Source organism: Rhipicephalus sanguineus, chromosome 3 (assembly GCF_013339695.2).
Source record: "Rhipicephalus sanguineus isolate Rsan-2018 chromosome 3, BIME_Rsan_1.4, whole genome shotgun sequence".
Taxonomy (NCBI): domain Eukaryota; kingdom Metazoa; phylum Arthropoda; class Arachnida; order Ixodida; family Ixodidae; genus Rhipicephalus; species Rhipicephalus sanguineus.
The window spans coordinates 204670972-204693206 of NC_051178.1; the positions used below are offsets into that span (position 1 = coordinate 204670972).

At 46.4% G+C, this 22235-nt stretch overlaps 3 protein-coding genes across 4 annotated transcripts in view; all 3 read left to right on the plus strand.

The window, feature by feature from the left end:
* The window catches only part of LOC119388138 (uncharacterized), a 266896-nt gene that overhangs the window by 97380 nt on the left and 147281 nt on the right, over window positions 1-22235 (plus strand). The window lies entirely within an intron of this gene.
* LOC119386261 (uncharacterized) lies at window positions 271-8710 on the plus strand. The gene is made up of 3 exons (XM_049414279.1): window positions 271-648; window positions 5577-5803; window positions 8665-8710. The coding sequence occupies exons 1-3, from the start codon at window positions 271-273 to the stop codon at window positions 8708-8710; spliced, it is 651 nt and encodes a 216-aa protein (XP_049270236.1).
* Window positions 8776-9940, plus strand: LOC125757744 (uncharacterized). The gene is made up of 2 exons (XM_049413831.1): window positions 8776-8862; window positions 9620-9940. The coding sequence occupies exons 1-2, from the start codon at window positions 8779-8781 to the stop codon at window positions 9914-9916; spliced, it is 381 nt and encodes a 126-aa protein (XP_049269788.1). The 5' UTR covers window positions 8776-8778; the 3' UTR covers window positions 9917-9940.

Consider the following 22235-nt stretch of genomic DNA (forward strand, 5'->3'; position numbering starts at 1 on the left):
TCCTCTGACCGCGAAAAGCAAACGATTGCTCGTTCTGATTCGAGTGTTCTTGCGGATGACTTTAAAATGACATTTCTATATGAAGGATATCCGCCCTAAAAAAAGATAACTACATAAATATCTAATGTGACAAATTTCTGGATTCCGCCGAAATGTAGGTCAATCTCTCCGAGTGGGTATGGGCGCTACTGACATTACGATCATTCCCATGGTCATCATGATTCGTATGTGTGCACGAGCGTATTTGTCGCGGACACTATGGCAGGCACGATGGCCGTCAATCAAGGAATGCCAGGAGCGAGCAACGGTCGTGTTGTGCCCAGAATGTCCCCCGTCATCCGCGTCCATGCGTCCAACGCACAGTCGCTCCATGAACAGTCTTTAAGCCTTCTGCCAAGGATTATGTTCGGTAGCGCTCTGTTCTGTGCCTGCGTCATGCTCGTGATCATCACGGGGGCGATCAGCAACTGGCCCTCGCAGAGCGAGCTTGAAGGAGAAGATGCCAGCCCACCGGCGGTCCACGACAGCCGAGCCGCCGTGGCCACCGACGGCCCGATACAAGGCGCGAAGGTCACGGCATCGGCATTGGAAGGCAAGGCAAAACGACGTCGCGCCAAAAGCAACCGACCAACGCCGTTCATCAAAGCGGTCAGTAATAATAAAACTCGGTTACAACCTAATAAGACTCGGTAACAACCTAAGAAATCATGTCAGCTCCACCCACGTCCATCACTGTCCCTCCAGCAGGAAATTTGCATAAATGCTCCATCCACAAAGGAAAGTTTATTGAACTGGTACACGCAAGCGCTAGAGACGCTTATAAACTAATTTCTCATAGTCATTTTCGTTACGTCAAGCGGTTCTACGTTGTTTCAGATAGTTGACTTTCCCATACAGACACACGCTTGTTGTCGCTTCGTTTAGGTCGGATACTTGAACATCGCGGTAAATTTCTTCAGGGATTCTGATATCGCTGCTCAGCCAAACATAATGCTTTAGGTAATAACGACGAAACTTTAGCTCATATATGAGTATTGTTTACATTAGCCGAGAAAAAGTGCTTACTGTTCGAGCGGAAACCAGCTACTACGACTGCCTCTCGCAAGTGAAAGGCTGCAGGCGCGCCGCGGTTCTGTGGGCGGAGTTTACATTTTCTCTTAGGTTGTAACCGAGAATAGGGTTTTACCTTCCGAAACGACGATATGATTATGAAGCGCACCCTAGTGGAAGCCTCCGGAAATTTCGACCATCTGGTGTTCTTTAACATGCACTGACATCGCACAGCACACGGGTCTCTAGCATTTCGCCTCCATCGAAATCCAACCGCCGTGGCCTGGATCGAACCCGCGACTTTCGTGTCAGCAGCCGAGCAAGGTAACCACTGTACCACCGAGGCGGACGTGTCGTCTTAACGTTCACCGGCCACATAGAAAATTAAAAGGACAGACTGGTGGGCTAGTTGGTATTGCATAACTGTGAACAGTAGCGCGAAAAATTCACACAGACGACGACAGAGCAGGACAGGACACAGCGCCAAACTAACAACTCACAGCATTTTCGTTAGACATAAAGGATCTGTACTATTCGATTCCGCAAGACGAACTCCTCCAGTGCGTGGAAACCGCCATTGATTCTCATGGTGTCGTAAAGTTCCAAAACGAAGCAGGTCTTGCTTCTGACAAATTCTTAGAACTTCTTAGGTTTTATCTTTCTTCAACGTTCGCCTCTTGGGCTGACTAAAACTTTATTCAAAGAACTGGCGTATCAATAGGCTCTTGTATTGCGCCCTATTTAAGTGATTTGTTTCTGGCCCATAAGGACCGGTTAGTGCGCTCTCGGATGGTAGGACTAGGCGTAGTAAGGATATTCCGCTATGTAGACGACTACCTGGTTTTATTAGACTCTGACTCTGGATTGCCTGCCGACGTGACATGTGCTGTTCGCTCTGTTTTTAATGAATGCCTCAGGCCTCTTGTTTTAACATTTGAAGCACAAGTTAACTGCTCTATCAGGTTTTTAGATCTCACCCTCAGCTTTGTTAATAATCAGGCATGTTGGTGTTACGAGTGGAGAGGCAAAAAACCCATCCTTCCATATTCATCTGCTCATTCGAAGCTAGTCAAGCGGGGCATCATAAAATTGTGTTTCAATAATGCCCTTCTGAAGTCGTGCCCGCACTTCATTCACAAAGGTTTTAGTGACCAAGTTACACGGTTGTCAGACGCGGGTTACCCGTTGCATGTGTTGGCCGCTGTAGCAGGTAGCATGCTGAAAAAAGCCAAGGAAGTTGACTGTAATACCGTTGAGCATGTGACGCATGAAAGAAAGAAGGTTGTTGTCTTGCCCTACATTCACAATATTAGTCACAATCTGATGAAAATTGCGAAGCGTTTAGGTGTTGACGTTGCACTCTCTGCTCCTTTGAAGCTGTCGAGCTTGTGCGCTAGAGTGAACGCGGGTGTGCGCAAGCCACGCGGATGCAACAAGAAGCACCGCGAACCGTTTGTCTCCTGTGTAGTGGGAGTAGTATATTCCATACCGCTCACGGTGCGGCAAAGAATATGTGGGCCAGACAGGCAGATGCATGAATGATCGTCTGCGGGAACATAGGTACAATGTGGGAAATCTCGCCTTGTCGGGCCACCTAGCTGCGCATTGTGCGCGTTGTGGTTGCAAGCCACTATTCAACAGAGCGCATTCATTAGCTAGAAATTCGGATCAAATAACGCGGGAAATTATTGAAGCGGCAGAAATAAAACATAGAGACGCGGTAAGTTGCCCTTCAATCCGTCTATCACAAAGGGAAATGCTATTTTTGTCGCGTCAGCCGCTTGTGTGATATGCTTGGTTGATTGCCTTGTGTGTTCCTTCTCCCCCCTCGCCCCTTTTCCTTTTCCTTTCGCGCGGTGTCATGTGCATATATATGCAATCACCTGCAATAAACACTGAGTTGTTAGTTTGGCGCTGTGTCCCGTCCTGCTCTGTCGTCGTCTGTGTGAATTTTTTGCGCTACTGTTCACAGTTCCACATAGAAGTGTTTTGAGCGCTCCATTGTCGTATATACAAGGCACTATTACCATGTCGTGCGAGTATTGAAACTTTCCAATCGAACGCTCGTTGGTAATTGATTTGGATTCGAATTCTGGATTAACTATTATGAGTTGCCAAGCTGCAGCATCGCCAACTTTGCTCTCGTTCGTTCGCTCCAACCTCCCCACCTCCATTACCAGCCACTTGGACCAATCTGCATTTGGGTCGCGCAACCTTGCAACAGAATTGTATACCGCTTCTCTTTAGAACGCCGCAGTAGTACGGAGAATGTTTTTTAAATTTGTTATTTAGTTGGCTTTTTTTAATACTAGAAACAAGAGAGTACTTGAGACCGATGCAAGTTGCGAGTAGTGTTCAACCTCGATACAACGAAGTCGGTAAAATCGACAATTCAATTTGTTAGATGGAAATTTCGTTTAATCTAAATTCGACCTTTTATACAAAGTTTAGTCGCCAAGTGCTTCTTCTTTGCGCTGGAATTGCCGGAAGAATGTTTGAATAATGCGGCAGTACGAAATTTCATTACAGTAGCGTGAAAAAAAAATTATTTTTCTTAGACCTGAGATTCGGCTACCAATCATACACCGGCGAAGTCCGCTTCAGAGCAGCCAAACGTCACGCGTGAACCTGAAAGAAATGCAGGTCCAATACATTGCTGTTATAAGGGATAAGCGAAGCTGTCGGGTCTGTTCTGCCACCATGGCTTAACTATCATGTTCACCGTACATAACCAGTTGCTTTCCGTTCGCTCCCATGAAAGCGCAACGTGGAAAACCGCCGCACGCCACAAAAAAGTCGCGAAAGAATGAACCAGCCAAAAGGACGAAGGACAAAAGAGGGAAGTGGCACACACAACGACTGGATCTTGTCATCCAGTCGCCCAGCATCCAGTCGCTGTGCCTGCCACTTCTCTCCTTCGTCTTTCGTCCTTTTGACTGGCTTATTCTTCCAGCGTAATTTACCAACTGATCCAGACTTCAACCTTACTGCAAACAAAAAAGTCACAGCTTCGCTGAAACGGCGAAGCAATGAGTGCGATGCCAAGATATTGGAACGCTATGCGAAATAAGGGTAGCGCTTAAAACGACGGTGCCACGCTTCTTGTATGTGTCGGTGGGAAATTTGCAGCGATAGCACCGTGCCGCGCCACATAGTATAGTCGCCCATCTTCATAGAGTGGAGTGGCTCTGAATTTGGCTTTGTTTTATTTATTTCCTCATGGCGATGAGCTTCTTACGTGACAAAGAGACGGACGGACAGGATTCTCGTTGAGTCGGCATAGCAACGCGTGCACATTTAAAATGGTACGTTTGGCATCACGGTTCTGTCCTTCAGCAAACACGACAATGTACACGCATTCCTTGTTTGGTTACTGTATGCGTGTCACGGTACTCGAGATACTTTAAGAGTATTTTCTCATTATTAGCTCCACGTGTCATTTTACGTCTGGTTTAGAACGCCAGTAATCGACTGTATCAAACAAGACTGTGAAGTCCCTTGTTAGTTCTCGTCCCTTGTCAATTATCCGGGCGCTTGATGCGCTAAAACGTCATTGGCGCCATCGTTTCCAACCCTATACCGCTCTGATTGCTTGTGTTGCTTCGCTCGAAGGTGCGAGCACAGTGAGGGTTAGACCATTAATTTATCTGCATGTAGTTCAATGAAGTCCCTAGATAGGGGCCTTACGATTATAGGGCCTTCAGAAACGCGTAATTAGACTAGTTGCAAACGATAAAATCTGGTGGCAAACAACGATCGTTTAGTCGTCGCTATTGAACTACTCGGCAATTACCAAGACTCGCCGGAAACGGCATTGTGTTCCTATTGTCTTCAGCATCTCGGAAGGGCATGCAACTCTGACACATTCGTCAATACCTTATAATATTTTTTATGGTGCAGGCCTTCAGCCAGAAGGACGAGTTTTGCGCGTATTGTACTGCGAATATCGCGCTAGTTCTTGGTGGCGTTATAGATTACGCAACGTCTTCTAGTTAACAGGTCGCTCAAGAAGGACTGCGTTGCGTCATGTAGAACAAGGCTACACTTCGAAGTTTTGTCGAACTTTTCCAGCGTAGCGCTAGTGCACATAGGAAAAAGACGGCAATATATGAGAATAACTTCATCGGGGCCGACGCCGGCGTGTTTCGCAAAACGACAATACCGGCAGAATAAAAGAGCAAAGGTGGAAGGAGTGGATGCCCGCATTCTCGGTTCTGCTGCTAATTAATCAAGTCTCAAGAATATTAAGATGAAGCCTTGAAGGTATCATGTCTGCCACTATAAATGTGATTTGTGGTGAACGATGTCATATGGTGCTTTGTGGTGTAACTCGAAAGGTCTACCTGTTTATTTTTTTTTTGTCTAACCAAGAAACGCCGCAACAATGACAGGAGGGAAACAGAAAAAAAAAGACTCACAGATTTTTATTTTATAAGTGTAGAAACGGACGCCGTCGGGGCTCATACATTTAGAAGTGCTGTAAATCGGAGTATTAACTTCATTTTCTCTACCCTGACTGCTAACAGAACTGCGACCGGTTCTCGTTCACCTATTGTTCCGGAGGCGGAGCTCGGCGGCACTACTACGACTGGACCATCGGAACGTGCGTATCCACTCCGCATGCCGGACCACTGTTGTGCAACCGAGGACGCAACCGGTTCGCTTCTCTTGAGCACTGCCGGCGCAGCTGCATGGCAAGAAAGCCCCCTTCCAGGCAGTGTTCCATGCCGGCGTCTTTCACTGTTTGCTCGAGGCAAGTGAGAGTAGCGCATTTTATTTTCTTCCTTTCTTTGCTGCAAAACAAATTGCAGAGTGAGTGGTGTTTCTAACTCGACTACCACGGTCTTGGCCGGCCAAACCGATGTTCTGGTCGAATTTGGAGCAGTCATTGGCACGCAGCCACGACTAAACGCACTGCAACGAGGAAGTAGAAGTCCGTTGTGTAATAATGGAGGAGGAAGAACGGTTTGGCAAGAAAAAAAGGTAGAAACGCCAAGAAATAAAGGAACGATCGATTTGACAAAAGGTTGTGGAAATATTGTACTACGAAACCTTTTAACGCTATATATGTACGCAATGCTTCATAACTTCATATGAACCAGACTCCTGGAAAAATGGCAATGTAATAATATTTTATAAGAACGGGATCTTTAGAGAACTGCAGAATCATGGCTTCCTTTCAGTATTCTAAAATATATTCCTAGAAGAAATTTTGAGTAGAAGGCTAGACCTTGGTCAGACCAGAGAAAGAACCTTTATCAAAAACCAATGTCGAACAATTGATCACATCTGTGTCATCAGTCAGGTAACTGCGTAGTCGGCGTAAGAGGACTGTGCACTTAGTGTGGTCTTCATGTATGCCGGCGCTCATTCGGAGACTGTGTGGTCAAAGAGCATGACACTGCGCGGCTACTATAATTATTCGTAGCAAAATCAGGAAAACGCGACCGAAAACGAACCAAAACGAACGGCAGGCACGGACACACAATCTACAAACTTCTACATACCGCATATTTTCGAGAAATTTTCAAGGTCGCTGACTGGGAAGAATTCTGAGTAATTTTAATGGAAACTAGCCAGGGAACATCGTCATCACATAAGGATAAAATAAAATTCTGAATTTCACCTTGCCGAAACTGCACAAACTTTCACAGAAGACAGCATACTGTGACGCTCTGGATAGCTTTTACCACATCGAGCTCTCAAAGGCGCACGTTAATGTTTACAACTAAAGTTTGGGCGAGTTGACGCTAATGTTATTATCGTCAAAAACGTCCTGACCGAAAAAGAAACAAAAAATTTGGATCAGGAAGGATAACTTGGTTCACGCACACGCACACACGCATCACACACACAGAGACAAACTACTTCAACTTTTCCTTGCGTAACATCAGCAGAAGCAAGTAAAAAAAATTTACCGCGACGAAAAGTCCCTTTTTGTTAGGGTACAACACGTCTCTCGGACTTACAGAAAATATTTTGCACAAAAGTCGGAGAAGGTGCCTCGGAGGAACACTACATGCAATAGAAGGGTGCAAGCGGTGCTTTCTATTACGTAATGTATAGCTTCTAATAGCCTTTCACCAGCGGGCACCGGCAGGTTTTAAACTTTAAGCCTCTTTACCATACCGACTTTCTGCGACGCGAAATGGTCCCATGAGCGGCCAAATTCTGCCATCGCGAAGGCTTAGTTTCGAATGTTACAACACGAAGCGTCAGGCGCCGCAACGACCACCACTTTTCTGAGAAGCGTTATTACATAACTATACACTGCTTTTGAGGCTTTCTGTGCTGCAAGTAATAGGCGAGCGTTTCTGTTGACACCCAGGCACACAGCAGTCTCGGGCTCTGCTTCCGTTTACTTTATGCGTTGCTGGTGAGTAAACATCCACCGAGTCAGAACCGTGCTATGCAGGACGATTTCTGTGGTATTGCGATTGATATCGTAAACAATTATTTGCATGTAAAAGGCCTTTCAAATGCGAAACATGCGAAACTATAGGTGTTCAGGCGATACATGACACTTGTGCGTAAAGGCGCTATGCCTGTCTGTTTAGAGGCAATGAAAATGCGTGTAACCCATGGCATGCCCATGACAGTACTTTCAGTGAAATACCGATTTGAACGCTTCGAAGTTGACGGACGTGCTAGCCTTAGTCAGTAGCCTCTGCAGGCCTTCTTCAAAGCTCTTCAGACTAAGCACACGTAACCAGTACGGCTGCTGTAGCGGAACTGCTAACTTCTTACTCATCAATGAAGGATGAAGCTAAGAGCGTTGTATATACTTGCAGCCCTGCTGCAGCTAAAGCGCAAGCCCCACTTACTTGTTATGCAAAGAAATTATTTTATCTACCTTCATTTTAGATTCACTCGTATTTTATTTAACCTTCGACTTCGTTTTACTGTCGCATTTTAAGCTCGCGCATTTTGAGTGTAACTCTGGGTTAACGTGGAATCGATAAGACTTGCAAACTCTGTCGTATCTAGAGATGGGGCTCTGCAGCTATAGTGCAACTCAATCTGCGTAGCGCTTTGCGCGTATGCATAGTCACCTTAAATGTGCTTGGTCAATCAATTCCTCCACTCGATCGTGCTTCGAGCGCGCTCGATTAGTTCATGTTGAGTTTAAAGGGACACTAAAGAGGAAAAAGATTTTGCCTGTATTAGTAAACTAGAATTTGACAATACCGAAAGCACCACTCTTACCGCGAGAAGACGCTTGGTAAGCGAGAAAACGCGCGAAAATAAAATGCAGGCGGTGATCTGCAAGTTCACGCACCAGCTAGTCGTGACGTCATAGATTTTGATGGCACCTGCTAGTGCTTTCGTATTTGTTTATCAGTAAAAATTGTTTACACTGTGTTGTAAGGGCCCCAAAGCCTTACCATACCAAGTTTCAGAAACTTTCATTGAACCGATGTGGCCAAGATACACAAGAAGACTGAAATTCGTGACGTCATGGTGACGTTCATGTGCTGAAGTTTCGTCGCGAAATTCAAAAATGAAATTTCGAACTGCCATTTACCTTCTCTTACTTTGGCGAAATTTATGACAATAGAGTTCTGAAAGAACTAAGCTAATCTGATTTAATGTTTCACTTTGTGTCCGTTTAAGAGGAATCGAGACCCCGCTTGTGGCATTTGCATTATGTCATCCCTGAAGACTGCTTTCGTGATTTCCTTTGATGTCCTTGATAGAACTGGGTTTTCTGGTTCACGCAGGCGCGACATGAAGCACGACCTGTGGTTCTGGGACGGCAACAGCTGCACCGAGTGGAACTTCCACCGCGGCAACTGCATGTATGTCTTGCAGGTAGTGATGCAAAACTATCGCTAAATTGACTATCGATACCATCGATAGTTTCCTTGAAGCTATCGATAGTGTAAAGAAAGTATCGACAGCACCATCGGTAGCATTACTACCGATAATATTATCGATAGTGCGGCGAATAATTATGCGTTTGTTGGCCGGCAATATTGCCAAAACGTTTGCGATATGTATATTTATTAGTAATTCTTGGCGAAAGAAATACGTGATTTCCGCAGTGAAAATGACAGAACACGTCCATCCATAAACTCGTATTCAAAAGTAGCCAGTTACACCTTACAACTAAAAAACGTAGTTCTTGATATTTTTATTTTGAAATCACAAAATTCAATATAAATTTGAAGCCTCACAGCTCTGCCACATGCAACGGCTTCCTTTCCGCTACAGCTGAAGAGCTCAACTTCATTATATATGTAAGCCAAGCATTCTGGTGCTAGAAAGCAAGCATGTCAACTGTCTTGCCCCAGCCTGCTCCTCCTGCTCCACCATATACCCCGCACTCGGGTAACTACGTTTATGCTGTAATCAATTCTCGCGGTTGATTATAAACTATCGATAGTACTATCGATAGCTCTATCGACAGCTCCGTCGGTAGTTCAACAGTGAATCAATATCCATAGTACTGTCGAACTTACTATCGATAGCTCTATCGATAGTTTTTGTTGCCATCAATAGTTCGATAGTGACTCGGCTATCAATAGTATCGACAGTACCATCGATAGTTCTCCATCACTACTTGCAGGACCACGAGCTCAAGAGCAAGGCCGCGTGCCTCGAGACCTGCAAGCCGCCGTCCGCAAACGACACCGAAGAGGCGCAGCTCCCGGCCGTGTGCAGGGCCGCAAGATCTGCGCCCTGCTCCACCGCCAAGATGCGCTTCCCGTTCTTCGCGGCGCGCAAACCCGGCGGCGGCTTCAAGTGCGTCGAAGCGAGCGCCGAGCGCCTGCAGCGCCGGCTATGTCTCGCCCCCGGCAACATCTTCGCCTCGATCAAAGCGTGCAACGCAACGTGCAAGCGCGGCGGCAGCGAAAAAAATTGACAGTAATACAATCGTGTTTTCGTTTTTTGTATTCGCGTGGTGCCTCTGTCAGTGCTGTCCCGGACATTATTTTAGCGCCGCGTACCGGTTTTCATTTGCACTTTGATGGGAATCGCATAGGAGGTAAGTAACAAAAGGTAAAAATTTCACCATATCCCACTAAAGGGAACCATGTGGAGACGCGAAGGAGCGCATGGGTCGACTTAAAGTTCCATTCATCACGGGCACTATCCCGATGTTAATGCGTCCTTGCATGTGGAGCACACCATGAATTCACTGTAGTTGCTGTTGCTGTTACTCGTCCCGAACTCTTGTTGGAGCACGCCACGCGGGTTCATCGTGCGTCTGCAGAACCTCGTTCGCCGACGCCATCACATAATTGTTGAGAGAGTGTAAGGGGGAGAGGCCACAGCGTCTCACCCAGCCCCTTACACAGGCCCGAACGCGCTAACGCGTGCCAGCACACGTGGTTTTGTCTGCGTCACGCCAAGCAAGGACAGCATACAGCAGCCTGGGCCCCTAAAGTGCTCTGCACGTATCATCATCACGGCGGTCGAAGAACAAGACAAAGAAGACTGCTCCTTGGCGCGAGCGAGCGCTCGATATGTTACAAATGGCTATGGTAGGTTTTAGAAAGCGGACGGTCGCCAATGGAACTACGGACAAAGCCCAGCATGAAAGCTGCTTCGCATCTAAAATTAAGGCGCCTTCGCACTAGTGGTGCCAAGCCTGAAGGAAGTGTGGAACTGGGCAGCCTTCTGTGTTTCTCATTACCTTTCCCCTTCTTTCTTCCTTTCTTTCGTTCTTTTTCCTGTCCTCTCTCTGTTCTTCAACATTTTTTCCCTGTTTATATTCATTTATTTTTCTCTCGCTCCATCAATTTCTTTCTCTTTCTTGCTCTTTTTATCTTTCTCTTTCTTCCTTGCTCAGCTCTCTCTGTCTCTCATTTTTTCTATGCTTTGCTTTACTCCGTCGCCTCTTCCTTTCCCTCCTCCTCAGCCTCACTTCCCTTTCCCACCCCCTTGCTGTACTATACAAGGCTATGCTAAGAGCTGCTAGCGTTCCTGGAGAGCCCAGTGGTTAGGACGCTCGCCTGCGGATCGTGGGTGCGCGGGTTCGAATCCCGCCTCGAGAAAAAAATTTTTCGCCAAGAATTTTACCCTTTCTCTTTCTTTCCCTCTATCGATGCTCGTTCTCTCACCTATCAGAATTATTGCATCCCACGCCTGACATATCGGAGCACGTGTTCTGGGAGCGAAGCTGAAGAAGAGGTCGAAGAGAGCGCGTGCCAGTACATGATGATGAAAAAAAAAGAGGGTGACATCTTTAGGTCTGGCGGTCCCATGCCGCCAATTTCCCACAGGGTGGGTGCCCTCCCAAGCGACTTTGAAGTTCGTTCTGCCGAGCACCAGGCCGGAAGCGAGCACCATGCCGAGCACCATGAAGCCACCGCTGCGGTGGCTACATGGTTGAGCGTCCGCTTCCAATGCGGGAGGTACCGGGTTCGATTCCCAGTGCCGACCGGGAACCCACGGTTTTTCTAAAGGGGTAGAGGAGTACACCTACCTGGCGCTCGGTTGTTAATGGGTACTCATCTCGAAAGGTGGCCCCATAAAGTTCTGTAAAGGCCCCTGGGCGCACCTTAACCCACCACAGCCTTGGTGAAATAGTTGAGCATCCGCCTCTGCTGTGGGAGGCAGAGAATTGCTGCCGCCGGGTACCTACCGGTAAAATAGGTACAAGCGCACTTCCGGCCTGGTGCTCGGCAGAACGAAGTTCAAAGTTGCTTGGGAGGGCACCCACCCTGTGGGAAATTGGCGGCATGGGACCGCCAGACCTAAAAATAAGGTCACCCTCTTTTTCTTTTTTTTTTTATCTGTTCACGCGTCACGGACTAATGCTCGGCTTAAACAGCTCCGCTCTTAAAAATACGTTATCCAGTTCGTTCTGCATATGCTACCCAATAAATAAGCCGCCAAGATTATAAGTCAAATTATCGGTTACCGTGTTTATAGGAAGCTTTAGTGAAACATTAAAGGTGAGAAAAATCGGTCGACCTTATGATTGCAGGGTGCTCTGGATTCGTATGTCCGCGACAGTTTCGAAATCGTGTGAAATGTAGAGCTATAGTTTGAAGAGTAAAAGGCTACCACCGACCAAATAAATGTTTTAAAAAGAAAGAAACGACGTTTCATTGTTAACAAGGCTTCCGTATGGAAGCCGAAACGTCGTTTCTTTCTTTTTAAAACATTTATTTGGTCGGTGGTTGCCTCTTACTCTTCATGTTTCGTCCCGACCAGACGGGCTTCCGTCGAACTCTCGATTTCAGAGCTATAGTTTCTACAAGTCGAAATTTTTTCAAACGGCTTACCTCCTCCAACCTACTACTGTCCACACAAGCGAGATCCTTCGAACGCTCGTTTCCAAAGTTGACATGATCTGTATACATTTAATGTTCATCATCATCATCATCAGCCTGACTGCGCCCACTGCAGGGCAAAGGCCTCTCCCATGTTCCGCCAACGAACCCGGTCCGGTGCTCGCTACGGCGACGTTATACCCTCAAACTTCTTAATCTCATCTGCCACCTAACTTTCTGTCTTCCCCTCGCGCGTTTGCCTTCTCTTGAAATCCAGTCTGTCACTCTTAATGACCAGCGGTTATCTTGCCCTAAGCGCTGCGTGCCCTGCGCATGCCTGTTTCTTCTTATTGATTTCGACTAAGATCTCCTTAACACCAGTTTGTTCTCTGACCCACTCTGTTCTCTTCTAGCAACTTAATGTTACACCCATATATAGGCGTGCGCCCCCCCCCCCCCCCGATCACCAAGGAGGGGAAGCAAAGTTTGCCCGATACGTTTGCTTAGCTATGGCCACGCATGTTTTGAGCGATAATGGCGGCCGAAGGCCCCTAATGTTGCATTCCAAGAACTGTTCACTTCTCATGCCGGTTAACTAGGGACCAAAGGCGGGCCATTGTGAGAAGCACGTCATCCTTCCATGTTCTTTTTTTCATCCACTGAGAAGCATGTTGTCCTTTGGCCTCGTCCAACGCTGGGGTGGCGGGTGGAGGAATGCTCCTGTGAAACTTCGCACCCCCTAACGGGGAACCTGCGCACGCCTATGGTAGTCGTTTCAGTACGCCATCACTGTCACGGCACACATTGTGGGTATTGGGCTTGCTGCATCCCGTCCGTAGTTAAACCAAGGAAAACGTATACGCTTCACAGAACAACGGACAAAAATTTATTGAACGCTCACTCGTCAGCCCGACAACCGAAGATGCGCAAGGCAGGGTAGGCCGGAAGCGAGAAGCGGGCGAGCAACAACTCTAGGCAGCGTGTGGTTTTGTTGGAAGTCAGATGATAACGCGCTGATAACGCAAGGAAAGTACGCAACGTACACGACGATTATAGGCTTCCATGGGAATATCCACGGCGCGTCTTTCGCCACAGCACTGCCGCCCCCGCTTATGCACACGCACAGAGCTCTCGGATTGCATCTGTGGTGCGTCACAATCTAACTATTGGTGACTAGCAGTGCTCCGGCCCGAATGAGGAGCGCATGCGCGCACGTGTCCTTGCCACCACTGCTGCCAAATCCGGAGGCAAACCTCCTTCTCCGACAGCGTCTATCCCCAGAACGCATAGCTCGGCCGCGCGAGCGTCGCGCCCAAACTTGACCTTGGGTTCCTTATAGTTGTGTGGCAGAAATACTTCCGAAATACTCAATTTTCTCGAAGAGTGAACCTCTCCGCTTTTAAACCATAATAAATGGCTAGGGGCGACGGGGGAAGTAGACTTTCTCATGACGTGCATTGGCTGACTTTCTAATAAAGTTTTCTCTCTCTCTCCCTTAGTGTCTATAGAATCATCATCACTGCCACAATATTACGGGACGTGCGCTTCCGCGTGGGCACCTGCTTTCAGAAGAAGAAGCTTCGTTCTCCTGCGCTACCTGTGTCGTTCATCAATGGATCATCATCACAGTCAAGTCATTTGTTCTACCGAACCGGTCATGTCCCTGGGTGGGCGCAAGAGGATCAGCTCCCACGAACGGTCATCCGTCGCTTTCAAAACTGGCGTAAGTGTAACAAGTACTGCATTCTTCCCATGCTCAAGTACTGCCATGACAAGCCGCGGTATCTCAAAACAGTTTATGGGCGCAACACGGTGATCATTCGCAATTTACTTTATGTGACAGGATATATACCTAATTTGATCTACTTAGTATAAATGATAAATGAAACAATTGAACTGTAATGGCGTTCGTGGGGTTTATGGGTTTACACCTTCTTACACTGCATGATTGTGATTTTGACACGCTCAGAAAGTCGTATCACAAGAATTTTGAATAATGCTCGTATTTCACGCCCTGGTCTTTCGTGCAGTGGCACAAGCATATCCTATAATTTTGCTTTCACAAGATACAGGTTACCTTTCCTACTTAACAGATGTTTCATGCACGTTTGCACTGCAGACCTTCCAGAAGGCCTCGACGTTCTTCCACTACGTGCCGATCACAGAATCGAGGCATCATACCGAGAATCCGTTTCCAGTGCGACTGGTGCTGTCTGTGATGGTCATTGCCATTCTCATTATCGCTATCGCGTTGGTCATGGCCAAAATGTTAGCCTCACAGAACGGCTTTTGCACTACGCTGGCCTGCCGGGAGTTCGCAGAGCTCGCACGGTGGTCCCTGAACGAATCAGTTCCGCCTTGCGAAGACTTTGGCCGCTTCGTGTGTGGCCGGTGGGAAAAGCGCAAGCGCTCCGAGGCCTCCACACGCCGCTTGATCTACGTGACAGCACTGGAGATGATCTTCAAGAGCCTGATTTCCGCGCTCTCTCCCGAGGAGCGACAGAGTGTGCGCGAGCGAGTCGGCGCGTTCTTCAGAAGCTGTAACGCGGTGACCCGAGGACACAGCGATGACGTGGGCACCGTAAGGGCGTATCTCGAGGAAGCCGGAGTCACGTGGCCTCTCGTGCCGTCCAACCCCGACGTCATGGACACCTTGCTCTATCTCGATTCGAAGCTCAACTGGCCATCCATTATACAGTTCCACGTAAAGGAAGAGAAGAGCGTGGTCAAGGTCAGCATCAAGCCCGCTATGTCATTCAGACAGCTAGCAAACGTACGCGCTAGATTAAACGCTAAGGAAGAAAATCGGCGCTACTTCGACGTGATCTTCAGAAACTACGGTAAAGGCGTTCCGGAAGAACAGGCATATAGTCAAGTCACGGAAGTCGAAGAACTTATGGCGACGAAGCTGGAAAGCGCGATGTCAGGACATCACGACGACTCATCGTTCGAAGAGAATAGACATTGACGAACTGTATAACGACAGCTCGAAACGGGCAGAGCTTGTCGCTAATCGGTTGAGAATACAAGGGCAACGTGAAGTATTACACGTCAAACAAACCTTTCCTCGTCGCGTTCTTCACCCTTTGGACGCAACAAGGGGAGAGCAAGATGCACCTATACGTTTCTTGGTGCGCAGTCCGCGTCACCGCTCCCTTTGCAAACCGGGACCTATTCAGAAATCACTACGGTCATGATGCCAGCGACCTAACGCTCGACCAAGCACTGCCTTTTTCTTTCCTACCAGATTTTGGGAGACGCCATTTTTGCCGAATTCAACACGAAAGTGTTTACCACCGAAGTGCGACACGACTTGAGGAACCTGGTGCTGGCGGTGAGGAAATCATTCGTGCGTCGCTTTAGCCAGTCTTCCTTCGCGAAGTATATTTCTCTGGTTGCCAACTGGGGAAAGACGGATCACGTGTTCTTTGTACTGGAAAGCCATCGGCACAATGGCCTTGAGCACGCTGCATCGAGCTTGCCCGAGATGTCAGATTCGTTCGCGACAAACTGGAGGATCGCGTCCCAGAGACTGCGAACCCTCAACGCCAGTGTGGGAGTTCTAGGAGAAGACGTGCTTTCAGGCAGCAGTATGTTTCGTCTTGACTGGGAAGTCATGGATTTCATTTTGTCGCCGTTCGCCCTCGTGTTTCCCATGTACAACTTCGAATTAACGCGCGCGGTCAAATACGCTACCATCGGAGGCCAAGTTGGCGTGGCTGCGGCGCAGCTGGCGCTAGGCCGTCTTGCGCAACAGCCCGCAGCGCAGTTCGAACTGACTCGGTCACACCAGTGCGTCGAGAAGGCGTTCGAGAAGCACGCGGCAATGGCCAGCACCGCTGTGTTGGAGCTGGCCTCCCTGTCATCGTTGTCGGACGCGCTCGCAGAGTCTGGCAATAACGACCAGCGCCTGCCGGGCCTCGACAACTACTCGGCGGTGCAGACGTTCTTCATCGCGTGGTGTTTAATGCGCTGCCACGATGTCAGTTCCCGTCGCGACGACGATGAGCCGTGCTCGCCAGTCCTCCGGCTCTTCGAAGCGTTCGCACACGCCTTCCAATGTTGGCCGGGAGCGTACATGAACCCCAGTACGAAGTGCAGTGTGTTCGAGTCGCCCAACGCGACGGTATAGCGCATGGATCTACCTGTGACGCATACTAATTTCGGCGTCTCTTATGACCAACGTCACCGATGTCGCAAAGCTAGAGTTTTATCGCTCATTTGCGCTTTCAAGCCACAAATTGGCTTGCTTTCTCAGTTTTATGTACAAGAAAAAACAATATTGTAGGGATGTAACCAAGGAACTGTACCTTGTAGCAACAATGCGCGGAAAGCGGTAAATAACGTGCACGCACATTAAACTCAGCTATAACAGTGCCATATTTGGAAAATGCACATACTTTCGTTTTGTTTCGATGTTCTGCGCTGCCAAGACATTCCGCCGTTTGAAGTCAATAAAAACTCGTATTTTAAGAATTGTATCGTCATTGAGACCTTTCCGTATACTTTGTATGATGCCTTCAAAGCAGAATGGTGGATAAAATTATTTTAAGCAGTGTGAAACGTTTATATTAATGCTCGGTTAGCTGATTTATCGGAACCAGTTGTACTCAAGATCAATAACCGCTTTATTAAATTATTAGGACCATCCACATTCGTATTCACGAATGAATGATTATGTCAGTGCTCAGAATGGACAAAGCCTCAGGAAAGCATGAGCCACCTCCACATCGATTCTAAGGGTTTTCTGCTGCGTTCATACTAATGTGTTTCCTAGCTCTGCAGGACATAAGTGTCAGTTTGATTATAGATCACGTGTCGTAGAGGCATAGCTTTCCTACTCACCGGGGAAATTGGGGAGGTGGCGACCGAAATAAGTGCGCTTTGAGAGACTTCGCAATATAGATCAGTCATTGTTGCGATCACAAATTAAGTTCGTTTACGTAAGGTTTGTTCCCGTAATGTACTGCACGTCTAAGAAAATGCAGCTGGCAAATGAGGCTACTAATGTTCACGGCTTGAAGGGAAAGAAGGGGGCAGGCGCACCCAAGCCTTCCTGTTATCTCTTCTTCACCATTCGCTTGTAACTGACGCCCGACCTGTAAAAGGTGGTTTCGCCGCTAGGGCGAAGCAATGAGTGCGATAGCAACACATTCGAATGTTATACGATGTAAGATTAGCAGCTAACTTCTTTATCATCCAACCTGAACAAAGCGCCGCCGTAGGGAAACGTGGCCGCTGTACCGAGCGAAGCGATGTTCGCGCTGTCTATCACATCATTGCAAACCGATCAGCGAGAAATGCACGTACAGAGGTATAAGCCGTCTGCTGATCTCTGCAAGGATAACGTGCGCGCGACCATGCTCGGTCGAGCAGAGTCTGCTGGAGCATGCAGCCATCCCCCTCCCCCCGCCGGCAGCAATAACATGCCGGGAGTGTCCACATAACTGCCATCGCGATAATATGCTAATACTATATTAAAATGAGTGTTGGCACGCCCCTCCGAAACCAAATTTGCCTTCACCACATTACTAGCCTTCATGTGGCGGTGCACGCTTTACAGGAAGAGAGGACAACTGACAAATGGATGACAAATGAATTTTGGAGAGGCCTTCGTCCCACGCTGGAAATAGAATAGGCTGAGGAGGATGCTGATGTCACAATGAAACCTTTCCATTCTCCCAAAAAGTGTTCAAGTCAACCTATCACAACTGATCTTGTCAGTTATATCAGATGGAGGCACCAAGGGGCCCAGATGGAGACCCTGCCACTCTTCTCACCACCTCCAACACTGACTGCCACAAGACAAATGGCACAAGATAAGCAGATTTCTTATGGCTGTCGGAACTGGGATACCTTAATCCTAACGGCTGAACAACAGTGCTTTTCATCGTTAGTGGAGATATGAGGCATCAGAGAGAAGGCATATACTCACTGAAGAAGCTGATACAGTTCTGAAGTGACAGAGAAGTTGATGTAGTTTATATGAAAGAAGCTGATACGAATCAGTTGACCAAACAATCAAACTTTCCCGAAATGGGAAACCACACGGTAGTGAGCCTTACTGTCAAACCAAGCAAACCCTGAAATCGAGAAATGTAATTTACCACAGTTTACTTTAGTCAAACCAAATTCAACATTTCAGTTCCGTGTTTGCCATCACAGACCCAAGAGTCCACAGGCCCTACTTTGGTATGTTCACAGGGATATCAAGACATGTTTTACTGCTCATCTTCGTTCATATGAGCGCCATAAAGCACTGTCATCACAGCTTGTGCGAGTTCACCTGATGCTTTTGTGCACCCCAACAACTTAATGTTTTTTTTTTAATGTGCAATTACAATGTGCTTCCTAACCCAAAAGCACTTTCTTTTTTTACTAGTTGCCTTGTGCCAGCCTCCACATTGACGACACAGTGGAGATGAGGATGAGGGGCTATTAGTTCCACCTACTTCAGTGTGGCACAAAGACTCTAAATGACAAAACATACTGCATACATCAAGGACACAACGAAGGTGCCGGTAGGAACACTTTCAAAAACACTCTCTTCTTTATTTTAACAAGACTCATAGGCTCCTTTGTCATGGTATCAAGTAAAAATATACAGATAGGTCAACAACAGATAAGTACAACCAGTTTGTACTGTGCACACACATGGTAAATAGAGCTTTCTGTCTGCAAGTTTACCTAATAACCTACTGTGTATTGCTTGAATGAAATTTTTGTATCAGATGAAAAACAATGCATGCACTCAAACATGGGTGTACACAGGCCACAGTTGCTAGAAGCAAGAGCGAAATGTATTCACAGGAGCTAATCAGATAGTTTCAATCGACAAATTTTTTTCATGTGCCCCTCACAGCCATGACTCACAAACTCTTTCGCAAATGAAGTTCATTTTCCTACTGTAAACTATTATCAGTCATGTTTTAAACACTATTATTCTCACTGCAGTCAATGTGCTGCAGTAAATCTTGGCATTACAGAGTTCATGTACATACTGTTGGGAAATACATTTCTGGTGAAACCATCTATGAAAAAAAAAGCATGTACAGATAAGCAGCAAAAAACATGCACCGGGTATTTCACACAATGTTCAACTTGAAATATAAAAAAACGCACGTAGATCACCAAATGGTTACACAAAGAGGAAAACATTCACTTTTTAATAGGCAGTGCACACAATTTAGCCACAGCATCTTCACTTCAATGCTGTCGAAGGAACTTTGTTTTTGACCAAGCTAATCTCTAAACACAACGTTCAAGTACAGGCTGAAATCCATTTAAATGGTGCAAGTGACTAAAAAACAAATGCCGCCCTTTACTGATGAGAACGCTTTCTTACACACACACAAAAAAAATCTGCAATAGTTATAGAAGGCTCTGACAAACAAATTGAGGCCAACAAAAATCGGGTGACTGATAACTAAGGAGACATTGAAGCAGTTATACCAAACAAAACCTGGGGCAATCCTAGGTACAGTTAGCTGCCTGCTGAAGAAAGATGCAATAGTGAATAGCACACTTGCTTGCTCAATTTTCAGGGTGTCCAGCCCACTAAATAACCACTAACTCTAGACATCTATAAGCAGCGTACAAATGCTGTTTCAGAAATACTAACCGCAACCTAACAGGAACTAGTGCAGCATTTATACAAAGGAAAGCACCAAAGGGCAACTGGAGACCTTGGTATGAGCCAAATGGACGGTGAAACTTCACGAATTACAATGGCATATACAGACCTCGCAGCTCGGTGAAAAACTTCATGAATCCATGCTACAAGTCTACAGCTGTAATTTCAATGACTCTCTTACAACTATCCAGCCTTTTACCATACCTTCAATGCTTCTTTGTGAAACTTTTTCCACATCACCTCCAACAGCAAGCCTTATTTAGGGCCATGCAAGTGAAAGCAGATGCTGTAAGCATCACACTTTTGTCAACAGATAACGGGTCATACTTGTCTATATATCTGCAGAAAGATATTAACCATGAGCATTTTGAATGGGACCTCCAACACTTATTAAATGATGCAAACTTTTCGCAACAGCCAACTCACTAGGTGGTGCTATAAACAACCAACCAAACCAATTCACACTCACAGGCAGAATAACGAACACAATCTGAAGAAAAGGTAGTTTTTCTTTCGCTTATGACTCTGAAATCTCTGTCATACAGTTAAACCTCGACATAACAAGCTTATATGCAACGAAATTCCTTTTTAATGATTTATAATGTCATGTACATAGAACGTAGAACATTGAAAAATACACAGGACAATATGTATTTTTAACCTTGACGTAAGGAAGTGTGTTTATCCGCGATTTCAATATAGTGAGGTTTCACTGCTGGTGTAAAGGAAGACAGAGGCAATAAATTTAAACTTATGTTAGTGCCGATGGACAACACATGGTATTTGCAACCATATTTTTCAAATATGGCTGTGGAGTATTGTCTTTTCTAGCGGTGGTCTGGAATTTCACGACATCACAGAGGTCGTACTTGACATCCCAAAGTCGAAAGAGGCTACTCTGGACTCTCTGATGAATAGTATAAATTTCCAGCACAGGCAACCGGAACAGGCTGCTTTTACTGCAAATGAAAGTTTTTCAAGTGACTGCACTTGCTGCAACAAGGTTGAAGTAGGCAACCGATTTTTCAGAGCTGCTTGCACTGCAATAAGCACAGCACCGCAATAAGTTGACATAATGTGGGTGTGGGTGTTCTGTGATATAAATGAATTATGAGACTTCTGTTGAACCAACGCACAGTGATGACCGAAACTCACGATGCCATACTGGGTCTTGCTTGATTCTTTAGACATAATGCATGCGTGATGTCGCAAATGTCGCAAAACCGGAAACATGGCCACCATGACCAAATGTGCTGCAATTTAACTTAGAAGACTGAAGGATTGGGCGCGTCGGTACAACATGATTATAAGCGCAAATCAGCGCAATTGACAGGAGGGGACAGAGGATTGTAGCTCTTTCATTTTTTGTGGCACACAGCGGTTTTCAATGCTTTGCATTCACTGCACTATGCAAAGAGCAAGTGGTCCTGTTTAAAGAACACATATAGCACTGATGTTGTACGACTCATCACAACACCCAAGGCTTTGATGACAAGCTACAGCAGCAAAACGGGTGTGATTTCTTCACATTTGAAGAAAGCGCGATAAAAACCACGACAGAGAGAAACGAAGGGGACAGGACGATGCGCTTCACTTACCCAGATTACCACGGTGCATTAGACGTGCATTTTTTTCAGCTTTACATGACGCATGGCTGCTACGAAGACAACTTTGCCGATGCAGCACTAAGTCGTGCTTGCTGGATCTCGGGTTCATCAAAATTGACATTTTTAACTATGTAAAAACCAGTTCCTACTATTCTTAGTGCCCCATTATTCAAGTTTTTTTTGTGTGTGTGAAACTTCCAATGCAGAAAAGAATCTGTCAGCAACTACATACTTTGCATAAAAGGTTGAGCTTCAATATAATGAAGTTTCTAAATTATGAAGTAAATTACCGATAATACCGACTACATTATATCGAGGTTTGACTGTAATTCATATCAAAGAGTGGCATAAACTGATGCTAAATAGTTATTTGCTAGATCCTCTTCCACACTAAAGGAAAGCATGGGGACAGACACTTCAATCGCTTAGAAAAGAGTCAATGCAGCAGATAAAGAAACTAAGTGTGCACCCATTGTTAACTCTTCTTCAATTGGGCATGCAGAATAGAAAAGAAAGTAGAAGTGCATCCCAATGTGCAACAGGGCAAACTGCACTAATTATGCGTTGCCCTCACTATCAGAGATCTGCAGCGTCTAACATTCTAGAAAGTTTCAACGGACAGCAAAGCCTCGAGGCCACGGAGAAGAAACATCGTGCATACCACTGCTCTGCTGACACAAAACACACAGGGAAAATGTTATTTGAAGAAATTTGCGGGAC

Coding starts and splice junctions, on each gene's coding strand:
- LOC125757744 (XM_049413831.1), top strand. CDS start 8,779: ATGAAGCACGACCTGTGGTTCTGGGACGGCAACAGCTGCACCGAGTGG. Junction 8,863..9,619: donor ACTGCATGTATGTCTTGCAG/GTAGTGATGCAA, acceptor CACTACTTGCAG/GACCACGAGCTCAAGAGCAA.
- LOC119386261 (XM_049414279.1), top strand. CDS start 271: ATGGCCGTCAATCAAGGAATGCCAGGAGCGAGCAACGGTCGTGTTGTG. Junction 649..5,576: donor CAACGCCGTTCATCAAAGCG/GTCAGTAATAAT, acceptor GACTGCTAACAG/AACTGCGACCGGTTCTCGTT. Junction 5,804..8,664: donor TCTTTCACTGTTTGCTCGAG/GCAAGTGAGAGT, acceptor TGTCCGTTTAAG/AGGAATCGAGACCCCGCTTG.